The sequence below is a fragment of the Bos indicus genome, chromosome 2, assembly GCF_029378745.1.
Source record: "Bos indicus isolate NIAB-ARS_2022 breed Sahiwal x Tharparkar chromosome 2, NIAB-ARS_B.indTharparkar_mat_pri_1.0, whole genome shotgun sequence".
Classification (NCBI taxonomy): Eukaryota; Metazoa; Chordata; class Mammalia; order Artiodactyla; family Bovidae; genus Bos; species Bos indicus.
This window is the reverse complement of record NC_091761.1, coordinates 22,737,849-22,758,495: the sequence shown is the minus strand read 5'-3', so window position 1 is coordinate 22,758,495 and position 20,647 is coordinate 22,737,849. Positions and strand designations below refer to the sequence as shown.

At 43.0% G+C, this 20,647-nt stretch overlaps 1 protein-coding gene across 2 annotated transcripts in view; it reads right to left on the bottom strand.

Annotated features, from left to right (window-relative positions):
* The window catches only part of SP3 (Sp3 transcription factor), a 58,300-nt gene extending 54,110 nt beyond the window's left edge, over positions 1 to 4,190 (bottom strand). Inside the window, exons 1-3 of one of the 2 annotated variants that reach the window (XM_070803199.1) lie at positions 3,486 to 4,190; positions 2,707 to 2,849; positions 2,082 to 2,210 (exon numbers count right to left, since the gene is read on the bottom strand). In XM_070803199.1, coding sequence (XP_070659300.1) covers positions 2,082 to 2,210; positions 2,707 to 2,849; positions 3,486 to 3,492 — 279 coding nt within the window. In that variant the 5' untranslated portion in view covers positions 3,493 to 4,190. The remainder of the gene's footprint in view (positions 1 to 2,081; positions 2,211 to 2,706; positions 2,850 to 3,485) is intronic. The other variant, XM_070803198.1, reaches the window with a different exon arrangement.
* Between the last annotated feature and the right edge of the window lie 16,457 nt (positions 4,191 to 20,647).

Genomic DNA, 20,647 nt, shown 5'->3' with positions numbered 1-20,647 from the left:
GGTAACTTTCAGTTCTCTTTGCAACTTTTCTATAAATACAAAATAAACCCAAAATAAAATTTTTAGAGAGCACACCTACAAAAGCTCTCTCATAATAAAACCTCTCATAATTCCTAGTAATTTGAGGGAAGTCACAACATCCAAGCACATTTTTAACGTGCAGAAAACTTCCATGAAATCACTTAAAATTTCTCTTATCTACTGAGATGTCCATATCTAAAATTCATTTTTGAACTGGAAAAATAATTTTCCAGTTTGTTAAGGCAAACACACTCAAGACAGTCATACTAATTTTTACTCAGTGAAAAATTTTATGCACAGATACCAAACATACAAAGAAAAAGTACTTAGAGTGATTGTGGTTCATGTTCATCTGGCGGGAAATGTGATGTCAGTAGAGATTTGGTAGTTAGAGGAGGAGCTGAAGAGGCAGGGAAACAACTTCCCTACAAGTCTATGGCCACAGCAGGCTAAGGCTGGAGACAGTATCCTATTCCTCCAGTTAGACTTACATATACAGATATATATACATATATTCTACTCCTAACTTCCTCCTTCACTTCTCTCCTCCCCCAATCACTGAGCTGATACCTAAACTTGGTTAAGGTGCAGTTACAAAAAGTTTTTTGTTCTATTTGAAATACTTAAAAAGATAAGTAGAAGCAAACTGCCTTGCAATTTTACTCATGTAGTGTTTTTTAACTTTTTTTTTTTGGCACTGTGGGCCTAAAGGGACATAGTTCATAAAAGAGGTTTACCACTCCATAAATTTGTTTAAAAGTAACAATGCATCTCATTTACACAATTTTATGCCTTTACATCTCAACCTGGTTACAAAAGAACAAAACCTAAAATCATACTTTTAAGTCAGTAAATCTATTCACATCCCTCTACAGTATAATTTCAAGCACTAAAATTACAAATACAATATTTAACAATAATTATTCAGCTGAACAACAGCTTCACGTTTAATGTCTTGGAATACTAAGAATTTCCTGCAGACTAAAACTTTTTCGTCTACAGTGACAATTCAAAATATTACAACACAGACCAATTCCTATAATCCACATGAAAAAAAACACACAAACAATAATGTAAGCAGTTTCAATTATTTTAATAAGTGAACACATCTACATGTTAAACTAATGCAACAACAAAAATTCAAACGAATGTAAACTTCACAATAATCTTAAAAAACTGTTTCTAGCTAATTTGTATTAAGCCCTCCTCCAACTCTGACCAGCTCCTCCCCCTGCCCCAGACGAACTAAAAACCCAAAAAGAAGAACCCCACCACATTCCATCAGACTAGCAACCACAATAAATGAAAATATAGCTTTGCCAACCAAATTCAACTGTAAGCGTGGTTGCATTAGCATTCATGTAAATATAATTCCTTATACGTACTTCTGTTTCTTCTTATTCAACTTAAAAAGCCAAGATATTATCTAAATAACTTCACCGATTCCAACAATCACTTAAACTCCATTTAAGAACAATTACTGCAAATTTAAGTAGCCTGCAAAAACTAAAATTCGATCATTTGGAATGGCCATTTAAAAAGCACTCAAAAGGTGTTCATTCCTGTATACAAAAGAGTACACCATCATTCCTTTAATAAAAAAAAATTTAACATTTAAGTCAGTAAGATCTAGTAACTCCCAGCAGAAAAAGCTCTGAGTCCAAAAAACACTAAAAGCTAAAGACACTGGCTCTGCAGTTGATACTATCTATGGCCGATAGGCTGTGCTTGAAATTTTTGTAGCGTTCGGCGAAGGAGTTTTCAGCACTGATATGAATTGCTCAAACATCCATTTTGGAGGCCTCTACCCCCACCCTCTCAGACTTCATTTTGTAGTGAATGTGGATGGAGGTGCTGCAGTGACAATTTAGAGAAAGCCTGGGCTGACTTCTGATCCAAACCAAGCACGCCAAAGAGCAGGAAAGGTGCCCGGCCGCGCGGCCGCCCGTCTCGCGGCAGGCGCGGGCGCCGGGGAGGCCTGGAGGGCGGGCGGGCCGCCGCGGGCCCGGGATGGCGGGCGCTGGGCCTCGGCGGGGGCGGGCCGCGCGCGCGAGACTTACCGCTCCGGCGGCGGCGGCGGCGGGGGCCCCGGCTGCGGCGGCCGCCTCCTCCTCGTCGTCGCCCGGCGATGGCGGCCCTATCTTGCTGCAGGTAGCGGCCAGCAGAGCGAGCGGTGACGGCTGAGTGTCCTACCCCCGATGGGCGGGTTCAGAGAGGGAGACAGGGGGAGGGGGTGGCGGTTAGGGCCGGGCCGCCGCTCGCACAGGAAGTGCGACTCTGGCCTCGCAGGCAGCGCCCGGGCGAGCGCCAGCCCGCGCTCTCCTCCTCCTCCTCCTCGACTCCGGCTCGCGCCCGCCCGCTCGCACGCACACCGGCCCCACCGTCCGCGGGAAGGCGGGCGGCGGACTGCGCGCCGGGCCTCCACCTTCCGCCCGGAACCCACCCCCGGGAGGGCGCACACTCTCTCACAAGCGCGCGCACACACACACACACACACACACTCACTCTCTCACACAAAAAGGCGGCGGGCGGGGGAGCGCGGGCGGGGTCGGAGCGTTGGCGCCTCGGGCGGGCAGCTCCCGGGGCGGGGGGAGGGGAGGAGAGAGGCGCGGAGGGAGGGGAGAGGCGAGGGGAGGAGAAAGCGGCGCGAGGGGGGAGCCGGGCCGGGGCTAAGCCGCTCCTCACCTGGGCCGCCGCCGCCGCCGCCGCCACCGCGCCGTTTCCGTGCTGCTGCTGCTGCTGCAGATACTCGCCGTGGCCGCCGCCGCCGCCGCCGCTGTCCACGTCCAAGGCAGCCATTTCCTCTTGTTTCACGGGCTTTTCGGGAGCTGCAGGCACAGCGCGGGGGGGTGGGGGTGGGGAGGAAGGCGGGTGGAGGAGAGGGAGGGGGCCCGCGGGCCGAGGCGAAATTACTCCGAAAGCCCGGACCGAGTCCCCTTCCCCTCCCCCACCCGCCCCCCGGCGGCGGCGGCGGCGGCGGCGGCGGCGGCTCCCTCCTCCCCTCCTGCTGCTGCCCCCGCCCGCCGCTGCCTGTAACCCTCCTCCTCCTCCTCTTTCCCTCCTCCTCCTCCTCCCCGCGCTGCCCCTGCCCCCTCTCCTCTCCTCTCCTCCCCTTTCCCTTCGCGCTGCTCGCTCTCACTCGCGCTCGCTCCTCTCGCACCGTCAGTCACTCACACGCCCGCCCGACCGCCGCCCGCGCCCGCACACAGGGGGATGCGCTCCCGGCGGACCGGGCCGCCCGCCCCGGGCCCGGCGGGGACACTGCGTTGCTGGGGCTTGAAGGGTGGACGGTAGCTGGCGGGGAGGGGAGGGAGGCGGAGGGGATTGCGGCTTTCTGCCTCTCACAGACACTCGGTCGCACACAGGGAGCCGGGAGCCGGCGGCGGCAGCCCGCGGCTGGCTGTTGTCGGCGGCAGCGGCGGCGACGGCAGCAGCAAGGGTTGCTCTCTCTCGGTTTTACGTACCGGTCATAGTGTGTTATAGGGCACCTCAGGCGGGGCTCCCCGCCGCCTTACACATGGTGAGGAGCGAAGGCGGCGGCGGCGGGAGAGGATGCGGGAAGCGGCGGCGGACACGGCCGGAGCGGTCCGGGGATTTTTTTTTTCCTATTTTGATTGACTGTGCGGGAAACACAAAAGGTGGAGCCTCCAGCCCAAAAGGGGGGAAGAGGGTGACAGCCCGCCCGGAAGTTCCGCCCCTCTTCTCCGCGCTCATTTGCCATCACGCTCTTCGTCGCCAGCTCTCATTGGCCCAGACGCCCGTCCGTCACTCTGCCTGGCGGCACGCTTCCTGTTTGCCCCTCGGGTGGAAGGGGAGAGACAATGAGCGGCCGTGGCGGCGTAGGTTCCCGAGAGCGGCCAAAGCTAGCCTGTTACCCCGCTGTGCCCGCCTCGTTCGTCGGCTGCCGCTGCCAGGGCAAAACGCAGGCCTCTTCCATCTTGTAGGCGCTCGGAGCACGCCCCGGCAAGCCGTGGGGGAGCTGAGCTGGGGAGGAGATCCCGTCCCCGAAGGCTCGGGCTCCACTCGGTGCTTTCTCCATCCTGGCAGTAGCCGGATCTCCCCAGGGCCTCAGGCTCTCCGAGCCGCCGCTTCCCTTCGCTGCCTGGAGGCCGCTGCCGCTCAGCCCCCGGGCTGCTGCTGCGGCCGCTGCTGCTACTGAGCAAACCAGGCCCGCCCCGCAAGCCCGGGGGGAGGGAGCTGGTATTGGGGGAGACACCCCCTCCGAGGCTGGAGGAGGATTTTCTCTCACACACATTCAGCTCTTAGATTCAGTCTGAGCCACCTCGTTCTCATCGCCCTTTGCCCCTGGTTTCCAAACTGTCTTCCACTTTTACGTACCCTGGAAGCAGGCATTTTAAACAGGAATCTTGGAAATTCACCTCACAGATAGGAGAGCTTTCATTCTGGCCAGTGGCACTGAAACAGACAAGTATATTTCATTTAACATATAGTGTATATATTCAAAAGGACAGAATCCTTAAAAAAATTCAGTCACATAATCATTTTGTTGCACAAACATTATTTAATCGTCTTGGTAGCAAGTGAAATATCTGAAAAAGCCCAGCAATAATTGCCAACATTTTAAAAATAGTGAATCTCAATGAAGTATCTTTTTTTTCTTGGACCATTCATTTGAAATCTCATTTCACTTACTGGCTAGGTTAACACACCTTTGCTCTTTGGCATCCATGATACCTTGATGTCATCCTGGGTAGGAGAAATCCTGAATTTTATCTGTGTATGTTTTGCCAAGAGACATGTCTGCCTATTACACACTGGATCTAATTGCCAAGAAAGAGGTTAAACTCAAAGAGGTGGATATGCTGCCCACAATACACTTTTTATTAGAACTCTGGCTCCAAAAATTAGTGTTCCAATTGTGATTGTTAGTAAATAAAGTTGTACTGGGGGCTGGAGTTGTAAAGTCCAAAGACTTCAATAAGGTTTTGTGTGCACTGACAAGAATTTAAGAATCCTTATGTGAAAGATGGAGTTTGCATCTCATTTCTTCTATTTCCATCTTCTGCTCACTGAATCAGAAACATTGTATGATTAATGGGCACTTAATTGTGCAAAAGATAGAATTCCCAAGGAAATGACTTAAAAACCACAAACAGGCAAAAACAAAAAAGTTCTGAATCCATGAATGAAGTTGATCTAACACAATTTTGGGTCTCATATATAAGTAGAAGAATCACTTTTTAAAAGCAAATTGTATAAACCCTGTACCATTTTACACTTAAATTCTGAAGGAAAAGTGTTATAGAATAAGCTGATAATTGAAAAAGAAAAAGGGATGGAAAGCTTGAGGGAGGACAAATGAAAACTAGTGGAGTGGGAGAGAGGGAGGGAAGTTAGCATTGTCACTTTTTCTACTTACATGGATGTACTGGATAGAGAATAGTTCTTTGCCTAGTAGAGATATTTCAGACATTTTCAGGTGCTTTTCTAGGAATGGGGATGTGGTTTATGAGTCTAAGCATAAGACTTCCATGCCCCTTTCACAAAGCCTTAGTCTAGCCACCCATAGGAAGCAAAGTACTTGGCCACAGAAACTCAGTTTGTTTCCTCAGTGATACAAATTGACAAATGGAAATTTAAAAAAAAATCATTTTCAAACATTTTTGGTCCATAGACCATTCTGACAAGATGCAGAAACACTTCATGTAATCTAATTGAAAAAAACAGTAATAACCTACCAGAGCTAACTATTCTACTTTTATAACTGCAGTGCTCTTAAGAGACACAACTACCAAAAGTATCACTACTGCTTAATCAGATTCAGAGGACCTGCTCAGACACTGAAAAGAGTCACTCATGGAGTATCTTAAAGCTGGAAACAAAGGTAGTCTCTGAAAAGATCATGTTCTCTGAGCTATTTCAGTACTGTAGCCAAATCTTGAAATGCAGTTTGTGTTAATTAAAAGGTATTTTCTCTGTGGAAGATAGCCTCTCAATGGCACCCACTGTTACATTACATAGGAACTCAGAAATTGCACTTGCTTATGCTAGGTATTATTTATACTGTCTTCTTTCCAAAGATGATTTGAGGAACCCCTTGCTGGCCACTGTTTATATCACAGCAGCAGATCTGAATGTCACTTTTTCTCAATTTCCTCACTTATTTTTTTTTCATCTTACATGTGTTTTTATAAGTTAAATCTTTTGGAAACTGTGGTGAATGTCAGAGGGCCTCAAAGACCCACTGGCATGAACCCCTTCACCCATTTTCAGTACCCTCTTTCTTTCCAAAGAGAAGCCACTAAATAATACTTGATTCACATCTGCAAGAGCCTACCCATTCTATATTAAAAGCAGCGACAGCCCTGGTCAACTGCACCACACCCCTTTCCTTCACAGTCCCTACTACCTTTCTTCCCTTCTTAACATCTATTAAGTGAACAATATGCAATTACCAGTATTCACCCACTGTTGTCTAAAAAGGTGGCAGTTTTGTATGCTGCTGCTTCTGCTGCTAAGTCATGTCAGTTGTGTCTGACTCTCTGCGACCCCATAGATGGCAGCCCAACAGGCTCCTCTGTCCCTGGGATTCTGCAGGCAAAGATACTGGAGTGGGTTGCCATTTCCTTCTCCAATGCATGAAAGTGAAAAGTGAAAGTGGAGTCACTCAGTCATGTCCAACTCTTAGCAACCCCATGGACTGTAGCCTACCAGGCTCCTACGTCCATGGGATGCTCCAGGCAAGAGTACTAGAGTGGGTTGGCATTGCCTTCTCCAGCAATTTTGTATAGTTGCACCTAAATCCATGTCTACTTAACATAACCTTTGTTCCTATGATCCTGATCCACCTTTTCAGTTCAGTTCAGTCGCTCAGTCGTGTCCGACTCTGCGACCCCATGAATCCCAGCATGCCAGGCCTCCCTGTCCATCACCAACTCCCGGAGTTCACTCAGACTTACGTCCATCGAGTCAGTGATGCCATCTAGCCATCTCATTCTCTGTCATCCCCTTCTCCTCCTGCCCCCAATCCCTCCCAGCATCAGAGTCTTTTCCAATGAGTCAACTCTTCGCATGAGGTGGCCAAAGTACTGGAGTTTCAGCTTCAGCATCATTCCTTCCAAAGAAATCCCAGGGCTGATCTCCTTCAGAATGGACTGGCTGGATCTCCTTGCAGTCCAAGGGACTCTCAAGAGTCTTCTCCAATACCACAGTTCAAAAGCATCAATTCTTCGGCGCTCAGCCTTCTTCACAGTCCAACTCTCACATCCATACATGACCACAGGAAAAACCATAGCCTTGACTAGACGGACCTTTGTTGGCAAAGTAATGTCTCTGCTTTTCAATATGCTATCTAGGTTGGTCATAACTTTCCTTCCAAGAAGTAAGCATCTTTTAATTTCATGGCTGCAGTCACCATCTGCAGTGATTTTGGAGCCCAGAAAAATAAAGTCTGACACTGTTTCCACTGTTTCCCCATCTATTTCCCATGAAGTGATGGGACTGGATGCCATGATCTTAGTTTTCTGAATGTTGAGCTTTAAGTCAATTTTTTCACTCTCCTCTTTCACTTTCATCAAGAGGCTTTTTAGTTCCTCTTCACTTTCTGCCATAAGCGTGGTGTCATCTGCATATCTGAGGTTATTGATATTTTTCTTGGCAATCTTGATTCCGGCTTGTGTTTCTTCCAGTCCAGCATTTCTCATGATGTACTCTGCGTATAAGTTAAATAAATAGGGTGACAGTATACAGCCTTGACAAACTCCTTTTCCTATTTGGAATAAGTCTGTTGTTTCATGTCCAGTTCTAACTGTTGCTTCCTGACCTGCATACAAATTTCTCAAGAGGCAGATCAGGTGGTCTGGAATTCCCATCTCTTTCAGAATTTTCCACCGTTTATTGTGATCCACACAGTCAAAGGCTTTGGCATAGTCAATAAAGCAGAAATAGATGTTTTTCTGGAACTCTCTTGCTTTTTCCATGATCCAGCAGATGTTGGCAATTTGATCTCTGGTTCCTCTGCCTTTTCTAAAACCAGCTTGAACATCAGGAAGTTCAAGTTCATTCTCCATTGCTGAAGCCTGGCTTGGAGAATTTTGAGCATTACTTTACTAGCGTGTGAGATGAGTGCAATTGTGCAGTAGTTTGAGCACTCTTTGGCATTGCGCTTCTTTGGGATTGGAATGAAAACTGACCTTTTCCAGTCCTGTGGCCACTGCTGAGTTTTCCAAATTTGCTGGCATATTGAGTGTAGCACTTTCACAGCATCATCTTTCAGGATTTGGAATAGCTCAACTGGAATTCTATCACCTCCACTAGCTTTGTTCGTAGGGATGCTTTCTAAGGCCCACTTGACTTCACATTCCAGGATGTCTGGCTCTAGGTCAGTGATCACACCATCGTGATTATCTGGGTCGTGAAGATCTTTTTTGTACAGTTCTTCTGTGTATTCTTGCCACCTCTTCTTAATATCTTCTGCTTCTGTTAGGTCCATACCATTTCTGTCCTTTATCGAGCCCATCTTTGCATGAGATGTTCCCTTGGTATCTCTAATTTTCTTGAAGAGATCTCTACTCTTTCCCATTCTGTTGTTTTCCTCTATTTCTTTTCATTGATCGCTGAAGAAGGCTTTCTTATCTCTTCTTGCTATTCTTTGGAACTCTGCATTCACATGGGTATATCTTTCCTTTTCTCCTTTGCTTTTCACTTCTCTTCTTTTCACAGCTATTTGTAAGGCCTTCCCAGATAGCCATTTTGCTTTTTTGCATTTCTTTTCCATGGGGATGGTCTTGATTCATGTCTCCTGTACAATGTCACGAACCTCATTCCATAGTTCATCAGGCACTCTGTCTATCAGATCTAGGCCCTTAAATCTATTTCTCACTTCCACTATATAATCATAAGGGATTTGATTTAGGTCATACCTGAATGGTCCTGTGGTTTTCCCTACTTTCTTCAATTAGGTCTGAATTTGGCAATAAGGAGTTCATGATCTGAGCCTCAGTCAGCTCCTGGTCTTGTTTTTGCTGACTGTATAGAGCTTCTCCATCTTTGGCTGCAAAGAATATAATCAATCTGATTTCGGTGTTGACCATCTGGTGATGTCCATGTATAGAGTCTTCTCTTGTGTTGTTGGAAGAGGGTGTTTGTTATGACCAGTGCATTTTCTTGGCAAAACTAGTCTTTGCCCTGTTTCATTCTGTATTCCAAGGCCAAATTTGCCTGTTACTCCAGGTGTTTCTTGACTTCCTACTTTTGCATTCCAGTCCCCTATAATGAAAAGGACATCTTTTTGGGGTGTTAGTTCTAAAAGGTCTCGTAGGTCTTCATAGAACCGTTCAACTTCAGCTTCTTCAGCATTACTGGTCAGGGCATAGACTTGGATTACTGTGATATTGAATGGTTTGCCTTGGAAACGAACAGAGATCATTCTGTCGTTATTGAGATTGCATCCAAGTACTGCATTTCGGACTCTTTTGTTGACCATGATGGCTACTCCATTTCTTCTGAGGGATTCCTGCCCGCAGTAGTAGACATAATGGTAATCTGAGTTAAAGTCACCCATTCCAGTCCATTTCAGTTCACTGATTCCTAGAATGTCGACGTTCACTTTTGCCATCTCCCGTTTGACCACTTCCAGTTTGCCTTGATTCATGGACCTGACATTCCAGGTTCCTATGCAATATTACTCTTTACAGCAAAGGACCTTGCTTCTATCACCAGTCAGAATGTGGTCCACTGGAGAAGGGAATGGCAATCCACTTCAGTATTCTTGCCTTGAGAACCCCATGAACAGTATGAAAAGGCAAAATGATAGGATACTGAAAGAGAAACTCCCCAGGTCAGTAGATGCCCAATTTGCTACTGGAGATCAGTGGAGAAATAACTCCAGAAAGAATGAAGGGAAAAAGAATACCCAGCTGTGGATGTGACTGGTGATCCACCTTTTACCTACCTCTGAATCTCTTTAACCTGTGCACACTGGATTTCAAGAATCTTCAACTTGTTCACCTTAGGTAATCACTAACATATTTCAGGAGTATTCTAGTTGAGGTTGACTAGGTGTACTTAACCTCTTTCATATTTCACATCCCTGCTTTCTCAAAAATACACCTCAAAAGCCATATCCCTTGGAACTAACACTTTTGAGCTTTTGCTATATGCCAACTCCTTTGCATCTTTAACCATCACAACCCTAAGAATCATGAGTATCATAAGTATCATGGGGCATCATTTTATAGATGAGGAAACAGAGGCTAGCAAGGTTTTGAGCCTCTGTCATTTTTAAATAAATAGCGGAGTCATGCTTTAAATCCACGTGTCAGTCTCACAAATCAACATATCAAGTCTTAAATGATAAGCTTAAGAGACTTGCCCATTATATAAAAAATAAAGAGATGAGAAAAAATAAAGAAAACAATAAAGTAGATAAAAACAATACATATTTATAATGGAGATCATTTTTAAACCAAATCTTAGAATGTGAACTACTTGTGTTCAGACCAGATCAGATCAGTCGCTCAGTCGTGTCCGACTCTTTGCGACCCCATGAATCTAAGCGCGCCAGGCCTCCCTGTCCATCACCAACTCCTGGAGTTCACTCAGACTCACGTCCATCGAGTCAGTGATGCCATCTAGCCATCTCATCCTCTGTCGTCCCCTTCTCCTCCTGCCCCCAATCCCTCCCAGCATCAGAGTCTTTTCCAATGAGTCAACTCTTCGCATGAGGTGGCCAAAGTACTGGAGTTTCAGCTTCAGCATCATTCCTTCCAAAGAAATCCCAGGGCTGATCTCCTTCAGAATGGACTGGCTGGATCTCCTTGCAGTCCAAGGGACTCTCAAGAGTCTTCTCCAATACCACAGTTCAAAAGCATCAATTCTTCGGCGCTCAGCCTTCTTCACAGTCCAACTCTCACATCCATACATGACCACAGGAAAAACCATAGCCCTGACTAGACGGACCTTTGTTGGCAAAGTAATGTCTCTGCTTTTGAATATGCTATCTAGATTGGTCATAACTTTCCTTCCAAGGAGTAAGCGTCTTTTAATTTCATGGCTGCAGTCACCATCTGCAGTGATTTTGGAGCCCAGAAAAATAAAGTCTGACACTGTTTCCACTGTTTCCCCATCTATTTCCCATGAAGTGGTGGGACTGGATGCCATGATCTTCATTTTCTGAATGTTGAGCTTTAAGCCAACTTTTTCACTCTCCACTTTCACTTTCATTAAGAGGCTTTTTAGTTCCTCTTCACTTTCTGCCATAAGGGTGGTGTCATGTGCATATCTGAGGTTATTGATATTTCTCCCGGCAATCTTGATTCCAGCTTGTGTTTCTTCCAGTCCAGCGTTTCTCATGATGTACTCTCAGATCAGATCAGATCAGTCGCTCAGTCGTGTCCAACTCTTTGCGACCCCATGAATCGCAGCACGCCAGGCCTCCCTGTCCATCACCAACTCCCGGAGTTCACTGAGACGCACGTCCATCGAGTCAGCGATGCCATTCAGCCATCTCATCCTCTGTTGTCCCCTTCTCCTCCTGCCCCCAATCCCTCCCAGCATCAGAGTCTTTTCCAATGAGTCAACTCTTTGCATGAGGTGGCCAAAGTACTGGAGTTTCAGCTTTAGCATCATTGATGTACTCTGCATATAAGTTAAATAAATAGGGTGACAATATACATACAGCCTTGACGAACTCCTTTTCCTATTTGGAACCAGTCTGTTGTTCCATGCCCAGTTCTAACTGTTGCTTCCTGACCTGCATACAAATTTCTCAAGAGGCAGATCAGGTGGTCTGGTATTCCCATCAGGGGTCATATATTTTTAATGCTCTAACCAATACTGAACATGCTGTGGATGTTTAATTAATACTAAACCAAAAAACTGTCAAGACTATTATCTTGTGGAAAAATGAATGATGAAGTAAAAAATTACAATTAACCAATAAATACTATATGGTAAAATTTCTTTGACCTAATGATAGCTCACCTCTTTCAAGATCACATTTTCCAACTGAGTTAGACCCTCATTTTCATTCAAGCTCCATACCAATGATATCAGTGTGGTGCAAAAGGACAGATATTTTTATAATTCATGAAATCCCATTCTGTTTATCCAGGCTATTGACATCCCTGGGTATTCTAAATTTTCTAAATTATTTGCAATAATTCTAAAGTTGTCTTCATGTCAGTCCAGGAAGCTTAGTCCACTGACATATTTCTAAGTTGTTGCAGTTTTCTAAGAAAAGATGGATTATGTATTTCAACATTTTTAATAATCTGTGTTAGAAGAATATAAAGTACAGGGAAGTACTTGTCAGTTATCTTTCTTAGAGTAATATAAAATGCTAGAAATTCTCTTGGTTGTACTTAGGAAACTTATGGGTTAGCTTTACTTAAATATTAAATATTTACTTAAATTAATAATACCTTACTTAAAACTAAATAAACCTGATGCCATTAAGGTGAGTTGTCCCTCAATGATGAACAGTCACTTTCAACATGAAGTGTAACATACTTTATTTCATGATTAAATCTCTATCTTATAATGGGTTTTTTTTTTCCCCCACACCTCATGGCTTGTGGAATCTTCTGGGCCATGACAGTGAAAGCACTGAGTCCTAACCACTAGACTGCCAAGGAATTCCCTTTTTCTATCCTTTAATCCTATAAACCAGACATACCTACTAACTATTCTCAAAATAGGCAACCATACCTAAGGCCTAGTTAGAGGAGAAAAAAGAAAGGGGAAAAAATAAAGAATGAAATGGCAGAGAGCAAGTTGGATAGAATTTTAGAAAATATTGAAAAGTTTTTATTTTATAATACCTGCCACAAGGAATAGAATTTTTCCAATTAACCAAAAATGCCTGAAATGCTGCACCATGTCATTACTCCATTTCAACTCTAGAGGTCAAGTAAGAAAATGAAAGCAACTATTCACACACACACACACACACACACACACACACACACACACATATTTATTATATATACAAATGTGTGTGTGTATATGTATGCATATATATACATTATAATTCATAGTGGTCAATAAATTATGGTATATTCATTAAATAACAAATTTAATAAAAAGAGATGATTCATCAAAGATAAATCTCAAAAATAATAATAAGTGAAAAAAGTTATAATAGGATAAACAGAATACCACAACTAAGTTTAAAAACACAACTTATATATCTATGCCATATGTGGATACATGTGGAGAAGAACTATAAATCTTGCATGGGAATGATAAATACTAAGTTTTAAATAGTGATCCCCCTTGGCATGGAGAGGAGGATGGGATCTGAATGGATTTGCCAAGGGCTTTGTTTGCATTTGCAAGTTTTACTTAAGCTAAGCTGAGTATACTATTTTATGATAGTGTTATTTATTACCATCCTGTTTACCTAAATATTTCATAATCATTATTTTAAACAAAAAATAATAAATTAATACACGAGTGTATGGCAGAGGTAGTAAATCAGCATGGCCAGGCAGCTGATTGACTGAAGGGGTAGAGGGGAGGGAGAGAATGATTCACATATGACTAAGTTTTCCAGCTTTAGTTACTGGAAAGATGAGCTGGAATAAAGAACATGAAAAACTGAATGAGTATGGGATGAACAATCATGAGTTTGATTTTAGATGTGTTGAGTTGGAGGTGCTAGCAGGATATCCATGAGATATCCAACAGCCTATTACGGACTTGAACTCATAGCCAAAAAGAGACGCAAATGCAGGTCAAGGAGTTGGGAGCCTATAAAATAACAGAAAATAGACATATTGCTCTCTGTTCCCCCATCCACCCCTCCTTCCTGGCACAGCGCTCCTAACATCTTGTGATTCCCTGAGTGATAAGGCACTAGGAGCATCTTTTGTTCAAATATTTGGTCTTTTACCCTGTATCTTGACACAGAGCTCCTAAATCCCTTGGAATTTCCTGGATGATAGGAGTATCTTTTGTTCTAATGAGTGGACTTTGAGTGGGGCTCCTGGATGGGGCTGAGCATCATAGATTATTTTATTGGACAGCATTACAAAGATATAGAGAAATACTCATTTGAGAGAAAGTCAAAGGGCAGGTGACTTTTCAAGGGAGGAGAAAATTTAAGGAGGAAATGTTAACAGTGTCAAATGCTGAAAAAGAATGAGAATCAGGGTAGGGGCAATCCATGGATTTGGCAATAAGGAAGTCATTGGAATCTTTAAGATAGTATTTTGTTGACACCATCCATTACAGTAACCACTAATCACACGTGACTAGCGAGCACTTGAAATGTGGCCATGGTGACCCAAGAAATGAGTTTTTTATTGTTTTTAATTAATTTAAATTTATGGGCTTCTCAGGTGGCGTTAGTAGTAAAGCACCCACCTGCCAATGCAAGAGACAAAAGAGGTGAGGGTTCGATCCCTGGATTAGGAAGATCCCCTGGAGTAAGAAATGGCAATCCACTCCAGTATTCTTCCCTGGAAAATTCCATGAACAGAGGAGTCTGGAGGTCTGCAGTCCATGAGGCTCCAAAGCGTCAGACACAAGTGAGCAGGAGCACACATGATTTAAGTTTAGATGGCCACATGTGACTACTAAGTACTGTACTGGTCAATGTACGGTTAGGGTTTCTTTTCCTCCTTCCAGCCCCTAAGGGATGAACGTTACTCCAGACTTGGGTTTGGATTCCCTGAGCTTTTCTTTACAAACTCATCCCCAGGAAGCACCACCATTCCTGCAACTTCAGCCATATCTAAATTCAATCCCAAGCTCTGTATCGTCTCCTGTCCCCTGAGTTCCAGTTCCATTACATCAAGCACTGTCACTTCCTCTGGAACGTCTCCCTTTAACCTCAAACTCAGAACGTTCAAAGCTAAACCCATAACTTTCTACAGAACCAGATCCCTTCTCCCTGTGACGTTCCTGTCTCTGACAGAAATTTCCTCATCCTTTTCTCAGATGCTCATACATGAAATTGCCTTGGACACATTTCTCTCTTTTCTTTTTCACTGGCAGCCAGTTCCAAGGTGCTAACAAATTTTCTTGCAGAATCTCCTTCAGCTACCCACTGAAACCACACAATTTATTGAGCTCTATTCCATAAAGAAGGCTGAGTGCCAAAGAATTGATGCTTTCGAACTGTGGTGCTGGAGAAGACTCTTGAGAGTCCCTTGGACAGCAAGGAGATCAAACCAACCAATCCTATGGGAAATCAATCCTGACTATTTACTGAAGGACTGATGCTGAAGCTGAAGCTCCAATACTTTGGCTACCTGATGCAAGGAGCTGACTCATTGGAAAAGACCCTGATGCTGGGAAAGATTGAAGGCAAAAGGAGAAGAGGGTGGCAGAGGATGAGATGATTGGATAGCATCAATCCAACCGATTCAATGGACATGAACTTGGTCAAACTCCAGGAGATGACGAGGGAGGCCTGGCGTGCTGCAGTCCATGGGGTTGCGAAGAGTCAGATACAACATAGCGACTGAACGGCAACAAATTCCGTAAGATAGTGCATAGCCCCTACTTCCAAGCCACAGATTATCCATTTATGAGGAGAAAGATAAACATACACACATTCAGATAAAACAGAAGAGAAATAACAAAGTCTAAAGTTGCATTGATAGGGGAGTATCTTCCAAATTCAGAAATCACTGAGTGTTAGTTGGCTCCTTCTGAAAGAAATCAGAGCGTGCTTTTTTTCCCTGTCTGGACTTCTGTAGCTCAAATAGTATTCCAGACTTTCCTGCTCCCGCCCTCAAATTAACCTTACATTGATTGCCTCAAAAATGTTAGTGATTCCCATTATCTAACATATACAAGGGTCTTCTCAAAACCCTTCACTGCCGTATATGTAATCACTCTGTGCTGTGTGTTAAGTTGCTCAGTCGTGTCCAATTCTGTGTGACCCCATGAACTGTAGCCCACCAGGCTTCTCTGTCCATGGGATTCTCCAGGCCAGAAACTGGAGTGATTGCAATGCCCTCCTCTAGGAGATCTTCCCAATGCGGGGATTGAACCCACATCTCGTATGTCTTCTGCATTGGCAGGCAGGTTCTTTACCACTAGCACCACCTGGGAAGCCCAAAAATACTGTATGGAGTCGTTTGCATGGGATATTTCATGCATTGTAGCACTGCAAGCCAAGTCTGAGACAGAAGAGACCAAGAGAGAGAATATGGAGAATACCAGCCTTCTGTTTCCTTTCCTATATTAGTCACGCTGTTATGTCCAACTCTTTGTTGACTCCATGGACTGTAGCCCACCAGGCTTCTCTGTTCATGGAATTCTCCAGGCAAGAATACTGGAGTGGTTAGCCATTCCACTCTCCAGGGGATCTTCCTGACGCAGGGATCAAACCTGGGTCTCCTGCGTTTCAGGCAGATTCTTTACCATCTGAGCCATCAGGGAAGCCTGAACCTTTATCACCAAGCTTGTCGTGCCCTCTGCCCTGTGTTCTTGAAAATTCTAAAAAGCCTTTAAGCCTCAGTTCAAGCCTTAACCTTGTTTCCATAAAGCCACTGCTTCCAGCAATTAGTAATTCCCTCACTTTTAACTGTGTGCCCTTAATATTACACTTAATTCACAAACATGTTGTCATCACTGTTTAAATCCTACATATTTTGTGCCCAAGCATGATATCTCACCCTTTTTCTGTGACTTGTAAACAGTGATTCTCAAGGAAGGAGAGGAGTATGGTTTGAAAAGAAAACAGCTCTTCATTTGTCCCACTGGAACTTTTTTTTTCTTAAGGTATGACATCAACTTATTTGAATCTCAGATATTAAAAGAAAATGCTAGGGCTTCCCTGGTGGCTCAGTGGTAAAGAATCTGCCTGCTAATGCAGGAGATGAGTTTGGTCCCTGGTGGGGGAAGATTCCACATGCCTTGGAGCAACTAAGCCAGTGCTCCACAACTATTGAGCCTGTGCTCTAGAGCCCAGGAACCACAACTCCTGAGCCAATATGCTCTAGAGCCTGCCCAGACGGTAAAGCATCTGTCTGCAATGCAGGAAATATGGGTTCGATCCCTGGGTTCGGAAGGTGCTCTGGAGAAGGGAATGGCAACCCACTCCAGTACTCTTGCCTGGAAAATCCCATGGACGAAGGAGCCTGGTAGGCTGTGGTCCATGGGGGTCGCAAAAGAGTCGGACACAACTGAGTGACTTCACTGTGCTCTGCAGCAGGAGAGGCCACTGCAATGACAAGTCCACACATCACAACCAGAGAGTTATGCAACTAGAGAAAAGCTCACGCAGCAACCAAACCCAGCACAGGCAAAAACAAACAAATAAATAAAGGTGTAACCAAAAAAGAAGGAGAGAGAACATGCTAGATTTTTAAAAACTTTTTATTTGTATCGGAGTAAGCTGATTAACAATGTGATAGTTTCAGTGAACAGCAGAGCGACTCAGCCATCCATATACATGTGTCCAATCTCTTAGAAAAGGTTAGATTTTTACACTTTATCAAAAGAGACATATTTAAGTACAAGACACAATTATATTTGTTGTGCAAAGAAAAGACAATCAACAAACATCTATTGAATGGCTCACTGATTTCAATACACCACAAATTTGGATTCTGTTAAGGTGAAAGTTTCAGACATCTTATTTTGATGGAGGAACTGCTAATAATATGACCTGCTGATTGTAAAGAGGTCACAAAACTAGTATTGATCAGCTGAATAAATCACCAAAAATGTGTAAGGAAATCTTTAAATATTTTTATTATATACCACTTGATATATATAAAATGTGTGCAATGTATATGTAAGTTATAAAGCATAGTAAGTAAATTAAGTGGCTCTACAACCTAATTTAATATATCTCTGGTACTGATGCACTACCCAGAATGCAAGTGATCTATCATCCTTGACAGCAAGTGTCATTATTATTATTTTTTTTTGGCCCCACCTCACATCTTGTGGCACCTTAGTTCCTGGGCCAGGGATTGAACCCAGGCCCTTGGAAGTGAGAGCTCAGAGTCCTAACCACTGGACTGCCAGGGAATTCCCAAAGCATCATTATTTTTCCTCTAATTATACCTATTTCCGTGAGTTATTTTCTTAGTCTGCTACACTAAAGAAAGTGTTTTTACTTAAAATATTAATATTTAAATTCAATAGTCAATATTCCTTTCTTACTCATAGCATTTGAATTACTTTATTTATAGCATGTTTATTTACTCACCTAATGAGTTTTCACTCTTTTGCTCTACTTGAACATTGTGATTTCATATTACTGTGAGATAATCTTTCTACTTCATATTTCCTCCACCCTGAACTGAATAAGCCACTTATCTGCTTATGTTCCTAGGCTACTCAAGTCATTTCATTCCTGTTTTGTATGGACTGTCCCTCCCTCTGGTTTTGTATAACAAGCTTACTGCATGTTCCTTCTAAGTAACTGACAAATAAAATGAATAAAATTGGTCTTAATATTGATCCCTAGAGCTTTGTAATCCATCCATCCCAAACTATTCCACACTTTGATATCAAAGTCAATGTGTAATCTACTTAAGTAGTTCATCCCCATACCATACTTTAACTTCTAGATTAGTTGTTTGTATAGCATTCTTTGCACGATCCCAAATAATCGGTTCATGGCTTCCCTGAGCTGATATTTGTCGTCAGACCCAGAGATTATTTCACATAACTGTGGCAGATAAGATGTGAATTCATGCTGACTTTTTTAATTAAATCATAACTTTCTGATACTTGCAATCATTTTTCCTACAGAATTTACTTATGTCTTGTCCTCCATGAAATTTAAACTTAATAATTCTAAACCTTGTACTCAAGAGAAAAGGGGTATTTAAGAAATGAACAAAACTTTAATGAAGATTTTATTTATTATAACTGGTATAGACATAGTCTATCAGTATTTCAAGTCACCTTTATCTTTATTGATGAATTCAAACATCTGTGAAGAATTAAGAAGATAATATCTGATTACAAGTTTAAAAAAATCTAGTAGTCAAAAATTCATAGACTTGTGCTTTAGAAGGATGTCTCCCTATGCGCTCAGTCACTCAGTTGTGTCCGACTCTTTGCAGCCCCATGAACTTCAGCCTTTGAAGGGTTCTCAGTTCACGGAATTTTCCAGGCAAGTATACTGGAGTGGGCTGCCATTTCCTTCTCCAGGGGATCTTCCTGACTCAGAGACTGAACCCAGGTCTCCCACATTGGCAGGTGGATTCTTTTTACCACCAAGCCAGTTATACTTTGATTAAAAAAAAAAAATGCTGATTCTGAATTATTGGAATTTCTTGTCATAAAAATATTAAAAAATGGACTTCAAAAAAATAAAAAATAAAAGCTGATTGTGTGCGTGTGTGTGTGTGTTTTGCTGCACTGGGTCTTACTTGTGGCACATGGATCTTCATTGCCAAGGGCAGGACCAAATTCCCTGACCAGGGATGGAACCCAGGCCCCTGCACTGGGAGCAGAGTCTTTAATCACTGAACCACCAGGGAAGTCCCTACCTTGATTCTTAAATGAGAGGGAAAAAAGTAAGAATCTTCACTTTAAAAAATCTAGTAGAAAAAAAAAATCTAGTAGAATATTGAGAGTGGAAGATTCTATAAGAATAGCATAGGGACCCATGCATAGAGGGGTTTAAGCAATCTTGGAAACTTTTTTTGAGCAGGAGATGAGAGCATGTGAACAAAGGCTTACAAATGAATATTTTGAAAGTACGTAAAATCCAGGGATAAAGCAATGAAATGGAAAGAAGTACAAACTTTTTAAAGCTTATTTAATGCATGCTAAAAGTGAATGCACAAAAAGGCCAAATAAATAACCACACAGAATACCCTACAAACAAATATCTCTGAAAACATAAACAGCAAGATAATAAAAAGACAAGCAGTGTATATCTCATATATGAAAAGTCCCTCTCCAAGACAAACCAGGGTGGTTTGTCACCCTACAATGTTAACATCTTATATGACCATGGTATATCTGTCAAAACTAGGAAACCAACATTGGTGAGTTATTTCCAACTAAACTCCAGACTTTACTTGGATTCCACCTGTATGTCCACTAACGTTCTTCTGTTCCAGGATATAGCTCAAGATACCACACAGTGTTTCTGTCCTGTCTTCATGTCCTCTGGCCCATGATGGTTTTTCAGGCTTCCCTTGCTTCTCACAACCTTGACTCTCTTGAGGAGTAATTGTATTCCATAGAAGGTTGCCCTCAATTTGGGTTTGTCTGATGTTTCTCTCATGTGTAGGCTGGTATAATGGGCTTTGGGGCCCTACTTTATTTTTAAACTCTGCAAATGTCAGTGCTCATTTTCATGGTTGCATTAGTCATTGTGGACTTTAATTTCCTCAGAACATCATTTTAATTTTTAAAAAGGGATTAAATCACTTGTTTTAGTTCTAGAGAGAGTTCTCACATTACAATTTCACAAAGAGAAAAATCAAATTGCTTCAAATTCAAAAAATTCTTATTTAAAATTTGAAAATGACAGAGCTCATTGCTCAAGTTACCTTTGAAGCCATAAGACTTCTTCCACTGGCACCATACTCAGGGGGTAAAAATATATCAACATTTGACTAAATAAATAATGCCATGAAGGTTTATTTTTCTATTTGTGGAAAGAAAATATATTCTCTGTAGAAAACTTGTAAAACAGAAATGATGACAAGAAAGAAAAATTAATTACAATTCT